Source organism: Thermobia domestica, chromosome 14 (assembly GCF_964235325.1).
Source record: "Thermobia domestica chromosome 14, izTheDome1.hap1.1, whole genome shotgun sequence".
Lineage (NCBI taxonomy): Eukaryota > Metazoa > Arthropoda > Insecta > Zygentoma > Lepismatidae > Thermobia > Thermobia domestica.
In genome coordinates this window covers 10,555,217-10,578,250 of record NC_137467.1, presented here as the reverse complement: position 1 = coordinate 10,578,250, position 23,034 = coordinate 10,555,217, and the positions used below count along the sequence as shown (strand labels likewise).

The following is a 23,034-nucleotide window of genomic DNA, read 5'->3' as shown; positions in this document are numbered from 1 at the left end:
TTGGATCAGAAGGCAACCGTGAGCAGACACCTGTGTTTCTCTGCTGTCTCGTCTGAGGAAGGAGTCCTTTTCTGGATAGGTGTTGACATGTGATGAGAAGTGGATCCTGTACGAAGCTCCACGCCGTCATCATCCCATGTACTGGTTCCAAAACAGCCGAAACCAGCACTGCACCAAATGAAGGTCCTCCTGTGTGTTTGGTGGACACGGCATCTTGCATCGGGAACTGTTCCCAGCTGATCAGAGTATCAATGCAACTGTGTACTGTCAGCAGTTGAGCCGTGTTCAAGAAAAACTGAAAACTCTGGAGCCAGCACTTCTGAATAGCAAAGGTGTCCTCTGTTACAGGACAAATTTAAGCCCTACGTGTCTAGGATCACACGGGACACCATTCTATGCCTTGGATGGGAAACTACTATTGCATCCGCCATACTCCCCGGACATTGCATCGTCCAATTATCATCTGTTCCATTCCTTGGACAATCACCTTCGAGGACGGTAGTTCAAATCCCTAGTAGAGATGCAAAATGCACTTGATACATTCTTCGCTTTACGGCCCACCAAGTTCTACTGCGATGGAATCCATGGCCTTCCAGAACGTTAGCAGAAGGTCTTCGGTGTGATGGGGACTATCTTTGATGTTCGAGGTACGCCTTAGATGACATATCGATGTTTGAGGGTGGTGGGTGAAAAAGCGACAGAACTTTCTTAGTTACCTTTATAATTCGATTTTGATAGAATGTGACGCATATTTTCCTTGAAGCTTTGCTTATCCTGAAAGTAATGACAGGTTGACTTGTATTAAAATTGTATAAATTTTACAAGTATGGAGCAGACAGAGAGACACATTATCGTATATTGGTGGACTTTATAAGGAAATGTGATGAAAGGGAAGCAGAAATGGAACATTTTTCTTTTCATTAGGGCCATATGCTATTCATGTGTTCACTCACAGAAAAAAACAAAAACACCAATAAAACTAGTACATAAATTATAATGAAAAATAATTAAGATGGTGACGCAGATCAGTCAGTCACCTATGATCGGCATTTTTCAATACAGAGTTATCTTTTAGAAGAGAGATCGTTAACTAATTACAAGGGATTAGTTCATTAATCAGGTGATGCTTTTAGAAGGAAGAGATAAATAAGAAATTGAAACAAATATTTGACTCGAATGAGTCATATTCCTTTGCCATTTAAAAAAAAAAAAAAAAAGATGTGCAGCGGGATAATGGAAATTCAAGAAAATTGAGAAGGGCAGTACTTTTTAGTAAAGTTGGTCAATTTCAGAGGCGGCTCGCAGGGCAGTGACACTGGACAAAGTAAAAAAGTTGAAACTAAGGGGATAAGGAAATGTAATGTATTAATTGTTAGTACTGTGGTAGTCTTAATTTCAGATTTTATTTCAAATTAAATCGAATTTTCATTGGAGTGGTATACCAAAACCACCAAACGGCCCGATTTGTAGGCGTGAGCCGCTCCACGCCATCTGTTAGCGATTGGTGGAACTCCGTCCAACCTAACGACTAACACGTGGTCGCCCTATCGCTAACCGGCGTATTGCTAGCTTTGTAGACGTATTCAAGTGACTCGCTAGTTTTGTCTCACGACGCTAGGTGGACGCCGAAAATTGGGGAAGCACTGGCAGGGAATTGAACCCGAGACCACGCGGATATGAATCCAACACTCCAACCACTACACTACGCTGTTCCCTATTTTAGTAGTATAAGTTTACAAAACATGAAAAAAATACGGAACTAAATTTACTTGTAAACAGTTGTACCGGCAGTGGCGTATTTACGATTTTGTTTCGGGAGGGGCTTTGCTAACTTTCGAGGAGGGGGCTGTACCTGGAAATGTGAAAATTCTGCAAGATATTTCATTTACTTTACTATACTAAGTAAGATTTCGGGGGGGGGGCTTAAGCCCGGAAGCCACCCCCCTAAATACGCCACTGTGTACCGGTATACACAAAAATTAATATTGTCCTCCCATCTGCGCCTAGGTCTTCCTAATGGTCGTTTTCCGATTGGTTTTCCAGTCAAGACTTTGAAAGCGTTTCTACTTTCTTCCATTCTAGCTACATGACCTGCCCACCTAAGCCTCCTAGACTTGACGACCCTGACAATGTTGGGTAAACCGTATAAATTATGTAGTTCCTCGTTATGAAGTTTCCGCCATTCCCCATTCCCGTTCCTCTGGGGTCCGAATATTCGTCTCAGGATCTTGTTCTCAAATACTGTCAGTCTATGTTCTTCCCTCAGAGTAAGCGACCATGTTTCACAACCATACAGAACAACAGGCATGATTATCGTTTTATATATTTTAAGCTTCAAATTCCTCGACAGAATTCGCGACGACAAGAGATTTTGAACCGAATATTAACACGAATTCCCTGCTTTTAGTCGACATTTAATTTCTTCGTGAATATGATTTTCCTCTGTTAATATTGATCCTAGATTTTTGAAACTATCCACTTTATCAAAAGTATTATTTAATATTTTAACGCATCCATAATTCGCTGTATTCCGGTCCCGCCGCACTTCCATGTATTTAGTTTTGTCTGCATTTACTTGTAAACCCATGTCCCTGCAAGCGTTTAATAAGATCTTTGCATTTCTTTCTATTGTTCTCCTATCATCCCCTATTAAATTTACATCATCAACATATGCCATAACCTGGTGAATACCGTTCAACTCTAGGCCCTGGTTGCTATTCTCGATTTTCCTTATAGCGTATTCCAGAACGAAGTTAAATAATAATGGCGACAACGCATCTCCTTGTTTCAGGCCATTTTCGACGTGAAAGCTCGTGGACAAAGTTTTCCTAGCCGGACTTTACTTTGGGATTCATTTAAACATATCTTAATTAATCTAATTAGCTTTCTCGGTATTCCAAGTTCTGTAAGAACGTTGTATAATGTTTCTCTCCTAACCGAGTCGTACGCCTTTCTAAAATCAATCAATAGTTGATGTACTGGGGTATTGTATTCCCACTTTTTTTTTTTTCGAGTATTTGGCGAATGGTAAATATTTGGTCGATAGTTGATCGAAATCATAATTTAAATACTCTATACAGTCATGGTCGTAAATTCGTTTTATGCGATGATAATAGCTTCAATAACTATCCATCGATTTAAACCAAAGTCAGTTTTATTGTTTGTTTGAAAGCTATCTTCCACTTGCCTCTCGTGTTTTATAGATAGTATGGTTTCTATTTAGTATATTACAATAGGTAAGCACAAAGAGACATCAAGGAAATGCCTAGAAATTGTATTTCCTATGGGTTCCTATCCTAACTTTACAGGCCCATCACTCCCAAACCCATGGCTGACTGACGCTGTGAATCCATCTGCATCGTAATTACTACTTTTTTTTTTTTTTCAGAATATGTGTGGCGTTCCGCCATTCCGGATTCAAAGGAGCAATGTGTTACTTGTCAGTGTAGAAAGTATGCGTAAAATACAGGTAGGTCATATAATGAGCGACTACAGAAATTTTGCTTGATACATCATGGGCCAGATATAGATTCTTTCCCAAAATGCCGATTATGGTCTGACTCTAAGAGTTATGATAAAATATACAAAGAGATAATATTCAACGACCAGAGTATGGAAAATTTTGCTGACTAATTCAAATGCTGGATACGGAAACTCTTCTAAATATTCGTAGGTTGTGTACAGTATATTCTCTGAATATGTCGTATATCCCATATAGAGACTTCGCTGAGTATACAGGGTGTTTCAAAACAACACAGACAACGTTTGAGAGGTGATTTCTGACACCAAGATAAGACGAAAAGTATAAATTAACCTGGGTGCACAGATGCTTCCTTTCGGAGATATAGGATGCCGAAAACATGAAAAGATGAACTTTAAAGGCCCATAGCTCCAAAACTATGGGACCTACCATGGTCGGGTCAAAACTTCACTGAGGAACTAGTATGTACCCTATCCAAAAATCCATGTTTCAGAATCCTGTGTTACTTCCGGAACATTTTTAATAGAGGTAGTCGGTGAGTACTTCAAATTATATGCCCGTAGCCAAACTCCTTTTATAAAAATTGTTGCGTGAGTACCGCAGGATTCTGAAACATGTATTTTTGGATAGCACACATATTTGTTCCTAATTGAAGAGTAAGTAAAATTTTGATAAGGTTGCCACTAAAATTAAACTCCTAGGGCAGGCCCGTAGGCAGAACACTGAGACAAGGTTCCGAGATATTTTGGAGGGTGTAACCTCAGGTTATGTCATATTCTTGTCTGTTTATTTTTTTGAACATATAATTCATCTAAACAAGCAACTCACAGTTTCAAGGGAATTGAAGCTAGTCTCAAAAGTTCTGAGCCCCACTGGCCACCTGGAGTGACGAATCTAACTCAGAGTCTGGAAAATATGTTTTCACCTACCGACCAGCGACTAAGAAGTTTTTAAATAATTTTACATAACGGTACTAAGTTTATAATATTTAATCCTCTTTCTTGCCGAGGACAGAAACGTGGACGATGGCACAAAGAACTGCAAGAGGATTGTTTTTTTGTCCCCGGGTTGATTGATTATTATAAAGATATTTCTTTATTCAAGTTAAATACACTTTGGCAGACAGTAAAGAGGATCAGGCACTAGAAGTTTCAATTTCGTCCTGTAGATGTCAGCCTCTGGAGGATGTGTGCTGCCATCTGACGGCGAGATCTGTAACTTCTACTAGCTTCGTTTTTCAATTGCAGAAAATAGGATATGGATATCCACCGTCAAAGTCGCCGTTACTCGTTAAGACGTTAATGGATTGATTCCATTAACGAACTCGAAAGAGATAATCGCTCGTACGAAAAACAGAATTCAAAAATTTAACTTCCGTTCAAGAGCTATCGTGTGAATTAACGAACTTACGTATGGCACTTGTACCGATTATGGCCCGGGTCCCTAATATGGCCCACCCACCATATCTCTGCAGATTTACGTTGATGCTACTAGATGACAATATAAACTATGTCCTCTGAGCCGCGCAAATATGTATACGCTTTTCATGAGAACATAGTTTATATTGTCATAGTCTAGTAGCACCAACGTAAATCTGCAGAGATATGGTGGGTGGGCCATATTAGGGACCTGGGCCATAATCGGTACAAGTACCATACTAAAACTCCAATATTATAAATCCCACTTGCGTCGTCCTAATAAGAAATTGTAGTACATATTGTTTAAAATTTGATTTTGGAATAATGCTTGAAATTTTTATCTGATGTAGGAATCTCGACTGGTAAAATGAAATCTTTCAGTTTAACATCCGACTATTATGTCCTTTAAGGATAAGGGTGATGATGATTAAGACAAGTGAATGATGATAGAATAATTGGTGGAATGAGAATGTAGGAGTGTCCCGGGAAACCCACAGAATACGATGTTGACCACCACAAACTTATTTTGGCCGGGGATCGTAACAGGGACTCAATGCACCAGAGGTAAGCACTCTACAACTGGTCTACGGTGCCCTCACACTAATCCTGACTGGTGATCGAACCGGAAGGAATGTGCCCCCCCCCAAAAAAAAGCATGTGCTAATTTTGCTCTTGTAAACAACTCGAGAACATCGGGACGTTACGCCAACCGAAAAAAAAAATGAAATCTTTAAGATTTACGTCCCACAGTCATGCCGGTTAGGCTAAAGAAGGCGTTGATAATGAGAAATGAATGAAAACGTGGAATGAATAAAGTGGGAGGAAACGAGAGAACCCCGAGAAAAAACACGAGCACGGTGTTTGTCCACCAGAAAGTCCACACAGCGCGAGCTGGGATCGAACCAGGGACCCCAAGCACCGGAGATGAACGCTCTACCACTGAGCCACCGCGCCCCTTTGCCAACCGAGTTAATATTCTGTTATTACTTACAATGCAAATCTGTAGAACCTAACAATTTCCGTTAAATACTGCAGGGCACAGTAATTCGGTGGTAGAGCGTTTACCTCTGGTGCGTACGGTCCCTGGTTACATGCTGGACCAGGCAGGTTTGTGGTGGACAACATCGTGTACATGGGTTTTCTCAGGGTTACTCCGTTTCCTCCCACTTTCTCATTCCACCAATTCTTCTATCATCATTCAGTTGCTTTAACCATTTGTCTTTCTTAGCTTAACAGGCATAATCGTGAGACGTTAAACTGAAATATTTTTCGTTAAATACTGAAGGATATCTTAAAAATTACTTTGGGGAGAGATAATTGATCAATCGGGTTTTGATTTCAGGGTAGGGGAAGGGAGGAAAGAGAAATTGAGAACATATGTAAAAAACAATGATATTTCTGAAAACTAATGTGTTCCATAAAATGAGCAAGGGCGCCGATTTCTCTGTAACTTTGGTGGGGCCCATTCACAAATTATATATATATATATATATATATATATATATATATATATATATATATATATATAGGATGATACATATAACAATAAAAATGCATATTCATAAAATACAAGGGGCCCGGAGACCCTGGCCCCTCCAGGATCGGTGCCCTTGAAAATCAGACCAATCTACTTCGGTTTAGCTGGACTTGATGTTGGTAAAAGTAATTTGGGGACACTATTTGAAAAGGTTTATGAAACACCAGTTAAGTTCGAACTTATGACAACGGGTACAGTGAACCCAGAAGTTTGCACATCTCTCAAATGCTCGACATTAATCTTATCTTATTCCATGCAAAGGAAGACACTTCTCCTAGTTTTGCTAACAACTATTACTTCAGTAAACATAATAATAATATTAGATTGTATTTTGACGTGTCACCAAATTGCAACACAAATATAAATTTTTAAAAACAGTTATTTCCTCATTCCAATGAAAGATGACAAACATTTTATTTTCTCTGACGTAGAAAACATTAGCTTTTAATCGCCAACCAATGAAACGCTTAGGATGGAGTTTATCAATGTTAATTCTTTTCTGATCGTATTTAAGCACGGAAAGATAATTAAGGAGACATTGGTTCTGACCGACTTCATAATCTCTTGATAAATCTAGATCTCATCCAGTCGCTTCGCGGCTGTGGCTTCATCTGGATCTAACTCTGCAGTGTACGAAGGATGTTCCGCATTACAGTGCATACTGCGTTGCTCTTAGCAATAGCTCTGAGCATTGACGGAATTCCACGATATTCAGCAGCAGGTATCTTTCAGTATAATGTATAATTTACTTGACATAACTGGTTACGTTTCGTAATTCAATTTAGGACATTTTCTTTACTTTTTTTTTTTACTGTAATTTATAAAACGATAATCATGCCTGTTGTTCTGTATGGTTGCGAAACATGGTTTCTTACTCTTAGGGAACAATGTAGACTGAAAGTATTTGAGAATAAAACCCTGAGACGAATATTGAGACCCAAGAGCAACCGCAGTGGGGAATGGTGGAAACCTTATAACGAGGAATTGCATAATTTGTTTCGCTTACTAAACATTGTTAGGGACATCAAATCTAGGAGTCTTAGGTGGGCAGGTCATGTAGCCAGAATGGAAGAAAGTAGGAACGCTTTCAAAGTTTTAACTGGTAAACCAATCGGAATACGACCATTAGGAAGACCTAGGCGCAGATGGGAGGACAATATTAAGATGGATCTCGCAGAAATAGGAATACAAAGTAGAAACTGGGTCCAATTAGCTAAGGATAGAAGCCGGTGGAGAGCTTTTGTGAAGGCGGCATTGAACCTTCGAGTTCCATAGACCATAGAGTTAGTTTCTTTGTTTGTAGTCAGTAATTTATAATTTGCTGCTTTTTAAGACTTTTGTTTTAAAGAAAATCTTGAAGGCTATGATATTATAATTATTAATTATCAAATACTTGGAATAAATTCGTACTTCGTGGTGCCCAATTTATTATAACACACAGCGGGACTTTCAAAATTTGTAGTCTTAATACGTCCCACAACACATGACGTACTTCTTGAACGAAAGCGAATTTATTTAATTCATTTATTTTGCAACAGACAGCTTAAGTGATTAGCTCGGTTGAGTTCATTACTAAAGTGAATCCGTTAACACAATTCATGGGTAACGGTGATGTAAACATTAGCTGTCCATATTCTGTATACATTCTAAAATCATTCCCTAGCTTCTATGCAACCTGCATAGTAGCAAAGAGATGTTGGTTGCCTATGGGCAAAGGATATGTAGGTGTTGTTACTGCCATTATCTCGGCCGATTTCGTCAATAGAATCAATCCGTTAAAACATCTTCATGGGTAATGATTATAACGGTGGCTATTCATATCCCATTTAAAATCTGTTACATTTCCTAGTTTATATGCAACCCGTACAGGAGCATAGAAATATTGGTTGCCTATGCTACAAGGATATGCAGCTGTTCTTAGTGCCATTATCTTGGTCCTCTTCGTTAATGGTGTCTAAGAACGGTGACTTTAAGGATGGTTATCCATACCCCATACCCCATGATCCTCTTTACTGTCTTCAGCAGAATTTATTTATAAAGTTATTGTCAAAGTTTAAGTCATATCAGTATAAAACATTTTACAGAGCTTGTAGAGTTCTCACCTTTGGTGCGAGGGATCATTGCTTCGATTCCAGGCGTGTGAGTTTTCTGCTGACAGCATCGTCTCTGAGGGTTTTCTCTAGAGGTTTTCCCATTTTCTTCCACATTAACCTTCCACTAATTATTTCATAATCATTAAATTTCATTAGTCATTCATTAGTCATATGTCTTCTTTAGCTTGAGAGGCATAAACGTAAGACGCTAAACCAGAAATTACGTTTCATTTCAAAAAAAAAAAAAAAGAGAGAAGAAAAAACAAAATCACAGGAAACACGGTCAGAATTTACACATTTACTTTGCTATCCGCGTAAACCAGTGGTTCTCAACCATTGTGTCGCGACACATTGGTGTGCCACGCTGTATCCTAGGGAATGTCACGAAATTTTAGCATTTAAAAAATCATGAAGAATTTAATAATAATTAGTTAAAATCAACTTCGAGACAGACTGTACCTCTGGCGCTAGCTACAACACAGATTCATTACATTATAAAATCTTTTAGGGTTACACTATTATTATTATTATTATTATTATTATTATTATTATTATTATTATTATTATTATTATTATTATTATTATTATTAAAAATATCGAACACATGCGTTGCGATGCCCTGGACGTTTAGTGAAGTTTGCCGTCAGTCAAAAAAAGTTGAGAACCACTGGTGTAAACCACCTGATGAAGCAGATGACAAATCATAATGAAGCAGTCCGATTTGCAGTTCCCACAGTTCGGAAATAAAATCTTTTATTTTAACGTCTCACGGCTAAGGGAGGCGACTATTAAAGCAAGTGAATGACGAAATTAATGAAATGAGAAAGTGGGAGGAAACAGGAGTACCCCGAGAAAACCCACGAGCATGATGTTGTCTAGCACAAACTTACTTGTACGGTAATAGAACCAGGGACTCCATGCAGCAGAGGTAAGCGCTCTACCCACCGCTGAGTCATCGTGCCTCCTGCAATTTACACATTTAAGGTGGATAACCACCCGGATGTCAGTACATATTTTAGCTCATTGCCTTAACTACTCCGCAATGAAACGTTACATATTATAAATATTGTACTATAAGATAGAGTAATGTTTCAGCTACAGCACAAGACACTGACCCATTTTGTTGTGTCTCCTGATATCCAAAAATGTAACAAACAAAGGAAAATATTTGACTTGTTTTACAAGGAACACACAAGATGGCACTTTCTGTAAAATCTTACAAGAAATGCTCAGTTTCACGAAATGTTTATTTGTACGTGTAAAGTATTTTAAGGTAACGATCTTATTACGAAATAGATATATTGTTCGCCCGTTTTTCGTGTTATGTTTCATATTTTATTTAAATATTAATTTAAATTTAAGGAAATAGATTTTGATACGAAACTTGCGCAGAACGCCATAATGTGTTGTTGCCAAATTTGTACGTTTACTGTAGTAGTTACAATAAGAAAATTCCTGGATTCCAGCGTTGCAGTTCGAGAAGCGAAATTGCGGTAAAGGTCGAAAACTAATTTCTCTAGCAAGTATCCAAGCAGAATTCCATGATTACTTCCTTATTATCTGGCATCAGTAAACACTCGACACTATCTGGCAACGCTACACTATTTAAGCAGCGTTTAGCATAGCACTGGGAACACCTAGTGATCCACCTTAATTTTACTATCTCAGAAACCACCTGATGAAACAGATAAAAAAAATCGAAACGAAGCAGTCAGATTTCCAAGTCCCAGGGTTCGAAATGGAGACTTTTCGAAAATCAAATGAAATTATTCAGTTTAACGTCCCACGGTTATACCCTTTAGGCTAAGGAAGATAGGTTATTAAAGCAACTGAATGATGATTGACAAATTTGTGGAATGACAAAGTAGGAGGAAACGCAGGCAGCCCGAGAAAACACACGAACACGATTTTGTGTACCACAAACTTACGTGGCCGGGGATCGAATCAGAGACCCCACGCACCAGAAGTAAACGCTCTACTACTGAGCCACCGTGCCCCTGTTGGAAACTTTTCGATTACGAAGACCATGATTATCATATTAGGCAGGGACGTATGCAGGGGATGGGTCCTGGGGGTCCGGATTCTCCCCGAAATCCTGACTTTCTTGTAAATTTAGTCTAATTTTAGAAGCAATTTTACAATTTTTAATATAATTTAGCCTGAAATTCTGTTTGACCCCCCGAAAAGCGTTGGACCCCTCCCGAAATAAATTCCTGCGTATGTCCCTGGGAATAATAATAATAATAATAATAATAATAATAATAATAATAATAATAATAATAATAATAATAAAGGGAAAAAGAGGTAATGATGCGATAGAACATTAAGGTAAACTATAAAAAATATTGTAGAATACTATGTCTCTCCTGCTTGTTTAGTGGGTAATGCGCGTGGCTTTGATGTACGAGGTCCAGGGTTGCATCTGATGGAAGAACCTGAAATTTGGACATATTTTTACGATGATTCAGATTCCTATGTTAAACTATAAGTCCATGTCTCATATAGCCAAGGTTTTGAAAAGTAACGTGAAACTTTAACAGAACAACAGCCAGTCGAAAATATTCTAGAAACTGATGGATTTGTCTTTAAAACCAATTTCTCTACCCATCATCATTGATAATTCTTTAATAGAGCATAGAAGCCAAAGAAGCAGAATATCAGGAATTGATTCCATAGCAGTATTAGTGATCAAATCAGCCTGGGGATTGGGCGGGCCAGGGGAGGTGTTGAACTTCATCCCGATGTTTCTCAAACCACGCTGCAACAACGCCAGCTGTGTGAATGGGTGCATTATCATCCTGGAAGATGGCGTCATTGTCCGGGAACAACATCCGAACCATAGGATGCAAGTGGTCTCCTAAAATTGCGACATAATCGTTGACATTGATTCGTCCGCTAAGTGTGACCACAGGACCCAATGAAAACCATGATATGGCGGCCCACAGCATCACCGAGCCGCCACCATGTTTCACAGTTGGGCGGAGACACTGCAGATCATAAGCTTCTTTGGGCGTTCTCCACACATAAACACGGCCCGTGGTTGGGAATAGGGTGAAGGATGACTCATCCGATCATATCACACGTTTCCAGTCCTCAACGGTCCAAGTTGCATGGTCGCGGCACCATTTTCGGCGTGCGAAAGCGTTATGGTCCCTGCAACACGACCCCGTAAGTTCATGTCATGTAATTCGCGGCGGACTATGATTGTCGAAACAGGGTGGGGGAGGTGCTGATTGAGTTCCTCCGTCACTTATTCCGCAGTGGCACGACGGTTCTGCCATGATAATGCGCTTTAATACCCGGCGTGACCTGTCACTCATGATTTTCTTCCGCTCACTGTTCCGCTTCCCCGATGTGGTTTTCTCGTGTGTTGTGTACGCCGTCATCACCTTCGACATTGTCCCACGCGACACACCTAACACAGTAGCCACTGCCGTCACACTCACTCCACATAACCGCGCACCAACAATTTGCCCTATTTGAAAATCTGAGAGGTCTCCCATTTTACACTACCTCCGTCTGCTGCAGCCACTGGACACTGCTGTTCCACTGCGCCTGACGTAGTATGGAGACCGACCTAACACACCACCACCAGCGGTCCGGCGCTGCGGGCTCCACGACACCACTGCCAACCCACACATCTGACGTGTTGCCAACTGCAGGTGTTTCCATTTTTTTGATCACCATCTGTATAAGTTAGGTACCATCCCGGCATTTGCCTGGTGTGAATGAGGAAAACCCAGGAAAACCTCATTGAGGGTGGCTGGCCTGAAAAAGCGTGTTACACTTTTTCGACCGAGTGACCCCACCGGGAATCGAAATCGGGGCCGCTCAACTCTATAGTTTGTTTTCTTGGTTCAAGTTACTTCCCAATCAGACTGTGGAGGGGGCATGGTGGCTCAGTGCTTTAACGTTTGCCTCTGGTTCGATCCCCGGCTAAGTAAGTTTGTGGTGGACAACATCGTGTCCGTGAGTTTTCTCGTGGTACTCCCATTTTCTCCCACTTTCTCATTCCACCAATTTCTCCATCATCATTCTCTTGGCTTAATCGTCATCTTTCTTTGTTAGCCTAAAAGATATAATCGTGGAACGTTAAACCGAAATTCCTAATCGGATTGTTTGGATGCCAAGTGGCCTAACTCCAAAATTGAAATTTTCTAGAAGTGGAATTTGAAGATTAGCTCTTTCATGAACGATTCATATTTCTGTTAATTGGGAATCAAAACTAGAACTATGAATAATGTGGTCCTATAATTTACTGTTTACACAAATCTTTCTTTAAAACACACTTGTCTGTAGAAGTGAATGAATGCATTATTTCATTTTTTTTTTCATTTTTTGGAGTTATGAGCCTGCCATACTAAAAATTTACCGTTTTTATTTTGCTTGTTTTTTACAATTCAAAGGAAACAATGAAATGCAACTTATCACAATCATAGATAATGTTATTCTACAACAGAAAATATGAACCTCAAGAATTTTCAGTATTGCCATCCATAGAATTTTCAGTGTTGCCAGAATAACATTTTACCCAAAATCTAAACTAGGGCAACGACTACAGGAACGAACTCAACTGGATTTGATTACGTATCATGTTGTTTTGGTATTCTGAGAACTACTTTTTAAATAACATTATTATTTAATTTTAATAACTGTATGTTAAAATTATTTTGTTTATTACAAACCAATTACAACAATTATTTAAAAAGTAGTTCACAGGATTCTAAGACAACATGATACCTGATACGTAATCAAATGCAGTTGAGTTCGTTCCTCTAATTCCTGTCTTAACTTAGATTTGGGGGGAAATGTTATTCTGGCAACACTGAAAATTCTTCAGGTTTATTTTCCCCGCTGTAGAATAACATTATCTATGATTGTGGTAAGTTGCATTTTATTATCTCCATTTACTTCTGAAAAACATGCAAAAAAATGGTAAATTTTGCATTATTTTTAGTATGGCAGGCTCTTAAGCCATTTGGCACCCAAGCAGTCCAATTGTATCAAGATGCTAAGTTAAAACGAAGTGTCCCAACCAAGAATCGAACTTGGAGTATAAAGTCAGATGTGATGCCATTTTGCTACAATAGAGTTACTACGCAGTATTCCCTATCTATAATTTAATATTTGATTTGGCAAAAACTGAAGAGCAATTGCTGTGCCTAAGATGCATCTACTTTTGAAGATCATTCAACACACAATTACGAGATAAGTTCCATTATAACATGATTGATAGATATTAGTTGAGATCTTGGAAAAGGAATAAAGTTGAATTTGTCACAATTTTCACAAACATATCAATCATACTGACACTCAAGATTGATAAGAAACATTAACTGATGACACAAAATATACATGAGTTGACATCTCCACTAATAACAAAGATGCATTTGTTAAGTTTCATTCCAAATTTGACAAACGATAAAGTCTACTATCTCTGTATTACCTACATTGCCTATAGATAAATATACATGTGAGTGAGTGAATTTTAGTTTAGCGTCCCTTTCAGCAGCGAGGCTATATGAGAAGTGGACCTACTGATTAACGTGGAATCCGAACCACATGAGCTCCCGCCGGGAATCGAACCCGGGTCTCCCACAGATAAATATACAATTAGCGAGTAGAAAGTAAAGGTAATGTTGTTATAATTCGTACCTGACTTTGTGCACAGAAGAACACCAGTTACATTCCTAGAACATAATCATCTTTCATCTCTGTTACCTTCTGCCACACGTGTGGAAGGCATTGTACACTGTCAGCGCGTCCATCTTGTCGATGTCCAGCAGGAATATTTTATCTCACGCTCGGTCCTAGCCATAGGAACTAAATACACGTTTCTGATTGGTTGCAGTTTGCGATTGTCTAAACGTTCTTGTGCGTGTATTGTTTATTATAGTAATAGTCTAGGCATCTATCTGCCAGAAGTACTCTCCTTTTCGACTTTACGGGCAAATCATGTGACAATTTGGCATCCGATATTTTTTGAATATATACACATCACTGATCACAAAAATGCCGGATGCCAGAAAAAATACCTCACGGAAGGGGAAGGGGAGGGGAGAAAGCCGAAATTTTAGCCGTTTCTATTATTCACTATATCTCGGTAATCAATGGAGCTAGAGCATACAAACTTTTTCATTTTTTTGTTAAACTGTCTTCTACAATTTAATTCCGGTGCATATTTGAGCTAAATATAACAATTTTCTTAATATTTTCATTTTTACTCAGTATTCGTTGGACGTGACGTCAATTTTTTAACCATAGATTCTTTACAAGATCGAATTCAGAAAAATGTCTCCTCTAAAAGTTTTTTGTCATTTATACTTTTCCAAAAAATGTATACTTATATTAGTGTAGGACTAATAGTGCCTGAGTTATAAGCGACTTTATTGTGCCGTGTGCGAAACTGATCACGGCGCGGCCCAAGAGTTACCTTCCCACAAACTGTAGATATTAGCAGCTGATGGTGACTAATATATATGTAATCCTGTCTGCCTGCAAGTATATAATTCTGATGATTAAGTCTGTCTATAATCTAATTAAAAATATCCATTTTTAATGTCAATTGAAGAGATTTTCGGAAAATAACCCTTGTCAAAACAAAATTTCTCTGAAGAGTGAAAAGAGAGCTTTCTCAAGTACACAGTATGAGGAACTCAGCAAATTTGTTTCTTTGCACGTGTCTCTGATACCTTGTAAAACATGTACAAACATGCAGCTTTCTATACATTTATCTAAAAAAAAAAAAAAAAAAAAAAAAAAAAAATCGACAAGGGCTGTTTTACCACAAGTCCTTCGATTTATATACTACAATGGTACTGAGCGAAATAGAGCAGGAAACAGATTTCAAAATTGCCTTCAAGAGAGAATCATAAACAATTTGCCATCTACGTTTTTAAATATTACCACCTTCCACTCTTAATACTTACTGTAACAGTAAGAAAAAAGCAAAAAGTAATATTTGCCTATTACATTTTTTTAAATGATCAGTTTTTAAACTGTTAAATTTTATTTACAGAAGAAGCACTTGCTATATTAAGATTGTGTTGTAATAAAAATTGCAATAGAAGGAAACCATATGATTATGAAATCTCTACACAAGAGAACAAATTGTTTGATTTCTGTAATTAGTTCTCAATAATGTTCTGTTCATTAACTGATATGGAATTTCTATACTCGCTTGGACAAGCTTCTTGAGGCGTGCTGGTGACTTTTATCCTAAAATGTCGGCTACCTTCGGTAATCTTCGTCTTGCCGACTGTTGGCGATGGTGGGCGATCCTCTTCGGTACTGTCGTCTGCGTTGTATTTGTTTACTGCAAACACGTGTAATAAGCACATGGCTACACTGGTGTGAAGACATGCGGAACCTTACAGTATTTTTTATCGTTGGACGTTAATCTAACACCCTTAAAATTAATACAGCCACCAAAAATATAAAAGTTCTGCGCATCGGACCCCAGAGTATAGATTCGACGTATTTTGTTGAACAGAATCCAAATTTCGAAACCCCAGGACGATTAACCGTGTCAATTATTTTAGTCATGTGCGAAAAATTGAGTGATTTTGGATAGGGATGATACACACTTTTCGCTCATAAAACCAAATGTATTGTGTGTGGGCGCCATCTGGGAAAAATGTGGTATTGGGAATAGCAGTTATTTTAATCTAATAGTAATTCTTGTCGCTGAAAACTCTCCGCACACACTGGGCACTTAGAAACAAACAAAAGTACAATCTTTTTTGAACACCCGGTATATTTCGTATCCACCAGTGAACTGAAAGTATTTTAAATTTAATTCTTCCCAAAGATATCACTGTCACATGCTGCACATCATTGGAAAGGCCATTTCATTATCATTGAAATGCGTTATGTTTGATCTCTGTAGAAAATGTTGAAAATACGACTAATGGTGGTAGAAACTTTTTTTTTTTTGCTTTGAATGACCCCCTTCTTACCTCTCAAAGAAACGAGATTTATTCTTGGGGCACCCTGTATATCTATATACTTTGCACCTACTCGTTGTTTGTTCATGAATGCGAAGATCAGCAAGATAATCGAACTTACAAGGGAAGTATGCGAACCGTGACAGCTAGATATTTATAAAAATTGGTACCCTGAATAACTGTGGATAGCTAATCATCGTGGTGATATTCACTCGGTGTAGAAATGCCTTTTTTACTCGCTACGTATAATACATATATCAAGCAGTGACCGGGTGAGGTTGTGCGGAGTTATATCCCCCAAACACGCCGGAAAAAGACAGAAAATGCAAAATGTATGTAGACAACCTGATGCCTATAGGAGGGGGACACGTGACCAAGAACATGGCAGTAGTGTCACACAAGCAGTGTTGCCATCACAACACAAACTTGTAGTTTTCAAAATAGAACGCATACCACTTTATGGCATTAAAACAACTGCCATAAAACTTTAAAGGAAATAAACAAAAGATGGGTTATCAGTGTTGCCAAATAAGGGAGATATGAGGCTCTAAAGTTGAGAAATTATGGAGTTTGTATAAGTAAACGAATAAATGTTTACTTATAACAACAAGACTGCAGAAGGAACAAATGTACAGTAGGTAGTAAACCACAGGATGCATAGCATCCAGTGACTAACTTACTTCATACAGGATTCACCCCAAAAAGGACAAAGTTAGAGTAGCCGTAGAAAGAGGAAGTCCCATGTGACATAATGCGAAAATATGAACAAGTCTTCCTGTAGCGCAGCAATTCCAAGGGTGTTTGTGTCGAATTGGTTTCCTGAATCGTTCCCGAAAGCTATCAAATGAACTGTCTTGGGGTTGCAACACTGCATAAAATCCTGCCGGCCTTCCAAACCACAGAAGCGACGTTGTAGCGCCTGAAAAGAGTACAGAAAAGCTATAGCACGAAAGGTAACAAACCTGTAACAAGAAAGTACGTCAGAAACGATTCTCAAAGATTAATGACCTGTGACAGGTGTCAGTCGAGAATATAGAAAATGTATAGTTAGCAAGCATTTGAGACAACGATAAAGTTAAAACACACTACATTCAGGTTACCTGTAATATACAGGCACAAAATACATATTTTAACATAATACACCAATACATACAACAGAAAAGCCAAAGATAGTATGGCAAAATAGGTACAGTTCTCACCCTAACCGCACGCTCTACATGACGTATCAAGCCCGTTAGTCACTGGATGCTGTTCATGCTGTGGTTTACTCCCTACTGTACATTTGTTCCTTCTGCAGTCTTTTTGTTGTCGTACATTTATTAGTTTCTCTGTACGGACCCCATAATTTCTCAACTTTAGAGATTTATATCTCCTTTATTTGGTAACACTGATAACCTGTCTTTTGTTTATTTTCTTTTAAAGTTTTATGCCAATTATTTTAATGCCATAAAATCGTATACGTTCTATTTAAAAGAAACTATAAGTTTGTGTAGGGATGGTAACACTGCTTGTGTGAAACTACCGCCATGTTCTTGGTCACATGTCCCAGTCCTGTAGGTATCAGATTACCTACACACATTTTTCACTTTCTGCCTTCTACCGGTGTTTTTGGGGTATAACTCGGCACAGCCTCACCCGTTCACTACTTGGCATATGTACCGTATTATATACGTAGTTGGTAAACAAGGCATTTCCATACCGAATGACTATCACCACGATGTTTAACAATCCACAATTATTCAGTGTACCAATTTTTATAAATATCTAGCTGTCACGATTCGCATACGTCCCTTGTTAGTATATTTGATGTACTTCCATAGAGTCAAGTAGAATTTCTCATATTAGTTTGCTCTCATACCGCGATGTTACTATGCATGGGATTTTATTTAAAATGTACTGAAATCTTTGAAGTTAAACTTTGTTAATCATCATAATGTTTTAATTCTATTTACAGATTCTGCCAACTTTCAGAAACTGCACATGAGAAACGTCCGAAGCAAGAGATTAATCAAACACGATTCATATTTCAATGAAATAGAGAAGGTTGAACCCAAGCCTCTGCAAGAAAATGAAGTTTTATTAGATGAAAACATACGACCAATACAACCTATTGAAGATACTCCGCCTCCATCAGACGGTACGCCACCTCCAGATACTACGCCACCACTGGACACTACACAGCCTCCAGATACTACACCACCACCTGATACTACACCACCACCTGATACTACACCACCTCCAGATACTACTCCACCACCGGATACTACCCCGCCACCAGATACTACACCACCACCTGATACTACTCCACCACCTGATACTACACCACCTCCAGATACTACCCCACCACCTGATACTACTCCACCACCGGATACTACACCACCACCTGATACTACACCACCACCGGATACTACACCACCACCGGATACTACACCACCTCCAGATACTACTCCACCACCGGATACTACGCCACCACCTGATACTACACCACCACCGGATACTACACCACCTCCAGATACTACTCCACCACCTGATACTACACCACCTCCAGATACTACTCCACCACCGGATGCTACGCCACCACCTGATACTACACCACCTCCAGATACTACCCCACCTCCAGATACTACTCCACCACCTGATACTACACCACCTCCAAATACTACCCTGCCACCAGATACTACGCCACCACCTGATACTACACCACCTCCTGATACTACACCACCACCGGATACTACACCACCTCCAGATACTACTCCACCACCGGATACTACCCCGCCACCAGATACTACTCCACCACCGGATACTACGCCACCACCGGATACTACGCCACCACCTGATACTACACCACCACCGGATACTACACCACCTCCAGATACTACTCCACCACCGGATACTACACCACCTCCAGATACTACTCCACCACCGGATACTACACCACCTCCAGATACTACTCCACCACCGGATACACCACCTCCAGATACTACTCCACCACCGGATACTACCCCGCCACCAGATACTACTCCACCACCGGATACTACACCACCACCTGATACTACACCACCTCCAGATACTACCCCTCCACCAGATACTACACCATCTCCAGATACTACACCATCTCCAGATACTACACCACCTCCAGATACTACGCTACCGGACTCCTCATCAACACCAGACGATGGTAGCAATTCAGGAATTATCCTGGTTTCATCTACACTCAGTATTCTCTGTGCTTTTGTGCTATGTACATACATCTCTCTTTAATTGTAACGTGCTTCTTATGTACGTTGTAATCTCTGAAATCGTTTCCTTAAGAATAATTGATTATTCGAAATTGAACACAAAAGTTCACCAAAAAATAAAACGACTTGTTAATATTTGATAGAATACTAATATTTGATAACTTATTTTTCTTAGATTACTAAAATATTTACCGTATTCTATTTTTGTATCACCTAATTTATAAGCACATCATGTAAACTCTATTACTATGTAATATAATATGATGTGTCGTATACTATATTGCATTTGTCTCTATAAATGAATTCCACTGAAGAATGGCAAAATGCTCTGAAAAATTACGCAACAATAGAATATATTTGGAAGTTTAAATGTGGAAAACATATTAATATGTCTGCTATGGACGAATATCAATGTCAAGATATCTAAGAAAAGTTTTTACTTTGCTAATTTAAGAAATTATTGAGTCGGTGCTATTTATAATGTTTTATTTCTTTGTTGTATTAATTTTGTTTATAAAATAAATATGTAAGAATTAATAATACACAAACTAATAGAATGTATGTGTAAATAGATTGTGATTGTAAAACTTGCAATGTTGCCAGATATTCTTCAAGCACAATAATGGACCTATTTCCCTCTATTAGTTCCTGTTTTTTTTTTATCACTTTGAGTAAATAAACCAATATATATTCACACACGAAAAACATGAAATCTATAAGTGATTTGCAACTACCACAGAGTACATTGTGAATGTAAATCATAAAATAAGTAAATTTTAATGTGATTTTAAAACAATACATCAGAACACATTATCAAATGAAAAACAGAGTTGTCCTAGTAAAAGAAAAATGTAAATCAAGTGTAAGTTTATAATCTTGCAGTGTGTTAAGTCTTGACAATATCAAAATCCAAAAAGAAAGACTAAGAAGGGATCATGTTTGATCAAAGATTGGTACAAAGAGGTTCCTTTGTGCTCAACACAGTATGTTATTTGTAATTACTCTTTTAACAGTTTCTTTGAAATTGTAAGAAAATAATGTTATTGCTCAACACATTTAGCTAAAGTATATACGTTACGGTGGTGCAAATTGAAAAAGTTAGGGTGTCTCATAAATTTGGCATTTTAAGTAGGTGGACACAAAGTGCCATCTCGTTGGTAGGAGATGGTGGACATTGGTGGGTGGAGAAATGTCACTCCTAGATGACAATATAATAAATAGGTATTAGTCTTATCCCGTGTACAGTCCACTTTAGTCACTGTAGATATGTGTAAGTTATTAATTTGTTTTTGGGAGACATATTTAATCTTAATAGGTGGGTACAAAATGACCCTCTCCCTTGGTACTAAAAATACCTAGATAATGCGAGGTTTAACGTTAAATGAATAACATAACAAAGAAGAGTGTTTAGGACATTAATTTCCATGTAACTCTATCTATTATGTCTCTGGGACTTATTACGTACATAACTAACACTTTCTGACTAGAGCTTAATACATTGATTTAATAAAACTAGAATCAAGTGTTACAGTTTCTGCAACTTAACGTTATCTTATTGACTTGTCTGAACGTTAAATTGTTGAAACTATAATAAAGGTTCAACAACTTAACGTTGTCCTATAGACTTCTCTGATTGTGTGAACGTTAAGTTGTTGACACTGTGAAATTTTATTTTAGTTCTAATAAATAAATGTATTAAGCTCTGGTCAGAAAGTGTTAATTTTTTATTAACTTCTAGTGTCAGAGCACTTCTGCACAATGCAGGAAACTATGCATATCAATGACCACTGTATAACACACTAATTTCTATGGGTGCAAAATTTCTCAAGATGTAGAAAACCTGTATTATATAAATCTGTACATTCCAGCTTTCCTAGTGCTGCTCCTGCCACGGTGTATAGTGTCTGTATACAAACAGATAATGTTTATTAAGGTACATAACCATGGTATTCTGTATCCTGCACATGACGAGGAAGAACACACATGATTTTCGTCCACTTGCGGCTGTACAGATTGGTCCTGGGTGAGCTACAAACCTATACGTAGCCTGGTACAGAAAGTTGTGTCTGTAATACAGAAATCCTTCTAAATTTCGCATCTCCAGATTTTCTAAACTAAAAATAAGCTTTTTTACTCTTAGTGCGTGTGAAACCATTACAAGTGCTGTAATGTATGTGATTTTATGCAATGTCAATTGTTTTGTTTTTACACTATCCTCGTTTAAGCACATACCCTCCGTCACTAACGCACCTGCTTCTTATGAACGCACCTCGCTCGGGTTCCCTTGCTGCACTCCTGGTTAGATAGCATTCTTGCTTTCAGTAGCCACCTAGCACAGGTTGATTTGTGTTTTTGTTTTTTGGGAGTAATTTTTATTTCATACGTCCGAATGTGTATTTATACACCTAAAGGGAGACAAATCAGTTTATATGCAATCTGTACGCAAATATTTGGGCATGTGTTAGGGTAAAGACAGACAGTAGTATCGTAGCAAATAATTTGAAGCAAGAAGATTCAAACATTTTCTTTTTTTTAATTTGATGGACTATTATAAATCTGTACCGAAATTTGCATAAATTGCATTATACACAAAGAGCTTAAAGCTACTATATGATATTTAAAGTATCAAATGTCTAAACAAACAAAGGCTGATTGTGTAAAGAGAACAAGACTGTTTCATAAGACGAAACAAAATTGAGTTTTTCAAAAATCAAGATAAGAATATTTACCAAAATTGAAGATGTGTAAAATCTAGATTTTCTGAGGGGGGGAGGTTGTTTTTAATTTATAAAATAACGTGCTTTAACTCTGGATGTAATATTTGTAATATATTAGTAACTACAAAATAAACCATTAACAATGAGACTTTTGTTTATAAATTTATTGTTTTTACATTATTAAAACAACAAAACTGACACGACTTCATCATTCTCGAAAGAGAAACGAAACGCTGTTATCTCCCAATCCCCTAAATAAAAGTCTAGGTACAAATTTGATCTTTAAGAAACAAACAACTTATTTTAAGAATTATATTTAGCTTTTTTTTTAAAAAAATTCAGTATTAGTGGCATACCCATGAGATGGCATTGGTTTGTTGTTGATTTGGAATTTTATATCCTTTTCAGCACCGAGGCTATATAGAATAGAGACATACAACCAGAGCCGTACCTACGGGGGTGCGAGCGGGGCAGTTGCTCCGGACGGTAATAGCAAGAGGGCGCCGAACGAGGAAGAAGAAAGGAAAAATGTTGGAAAAGAGCAAACGACCTGGCGTCCAGCAAAAGTATTCAGGCGATATTAAATCAATATTGTTGTCGTTT

At 38.2% G+C, this 23,034-nt stretch overlaps 1 protein-coding gene across 1 annotated transcript; it reads left to right on the top strand.

The window, feature by feature from the left end:
* Positions 1-6,981: 6,981 nt before the first annotated feature.
* LOC145669515 (uncharacterized) lies at positions 6,982-22,572 on the top strand. The gene is made up of 2 exons (XM_081737699.1): positions 6,982-7,157; positions 18,430-22,572. Exons 1-2 carry the CDS (start codon positions 7,076-7,078, stop codon positions 19,734-19,736), a joined length of 1,389 nt encoding a protein of 462 aa, XP_081593825.1. The 5' UTR covers positions 6,982-7,075; the 3' UTR covers positions 19,737-22,572.
* The last annotated feature ends 462 nt before the right edge of the window (positions 22,573-23,034 follow it).

Coding starts and splice junctions, on each gene's coding strand:
- LOC145669515 (XM_081737699.1), top strand. CDS start 7,076: ATGTTCCGCATTACAGTGCATACTGCGTTGCTCTTAGCAATAGCTCTG. Junction 7,158..18,429: donor TCCACGATATTCAGCAGCAG/GTATCTTTCAGT, acceptor TTCTATTTACAG/ATTCTGCCAACTTTCAGAAA.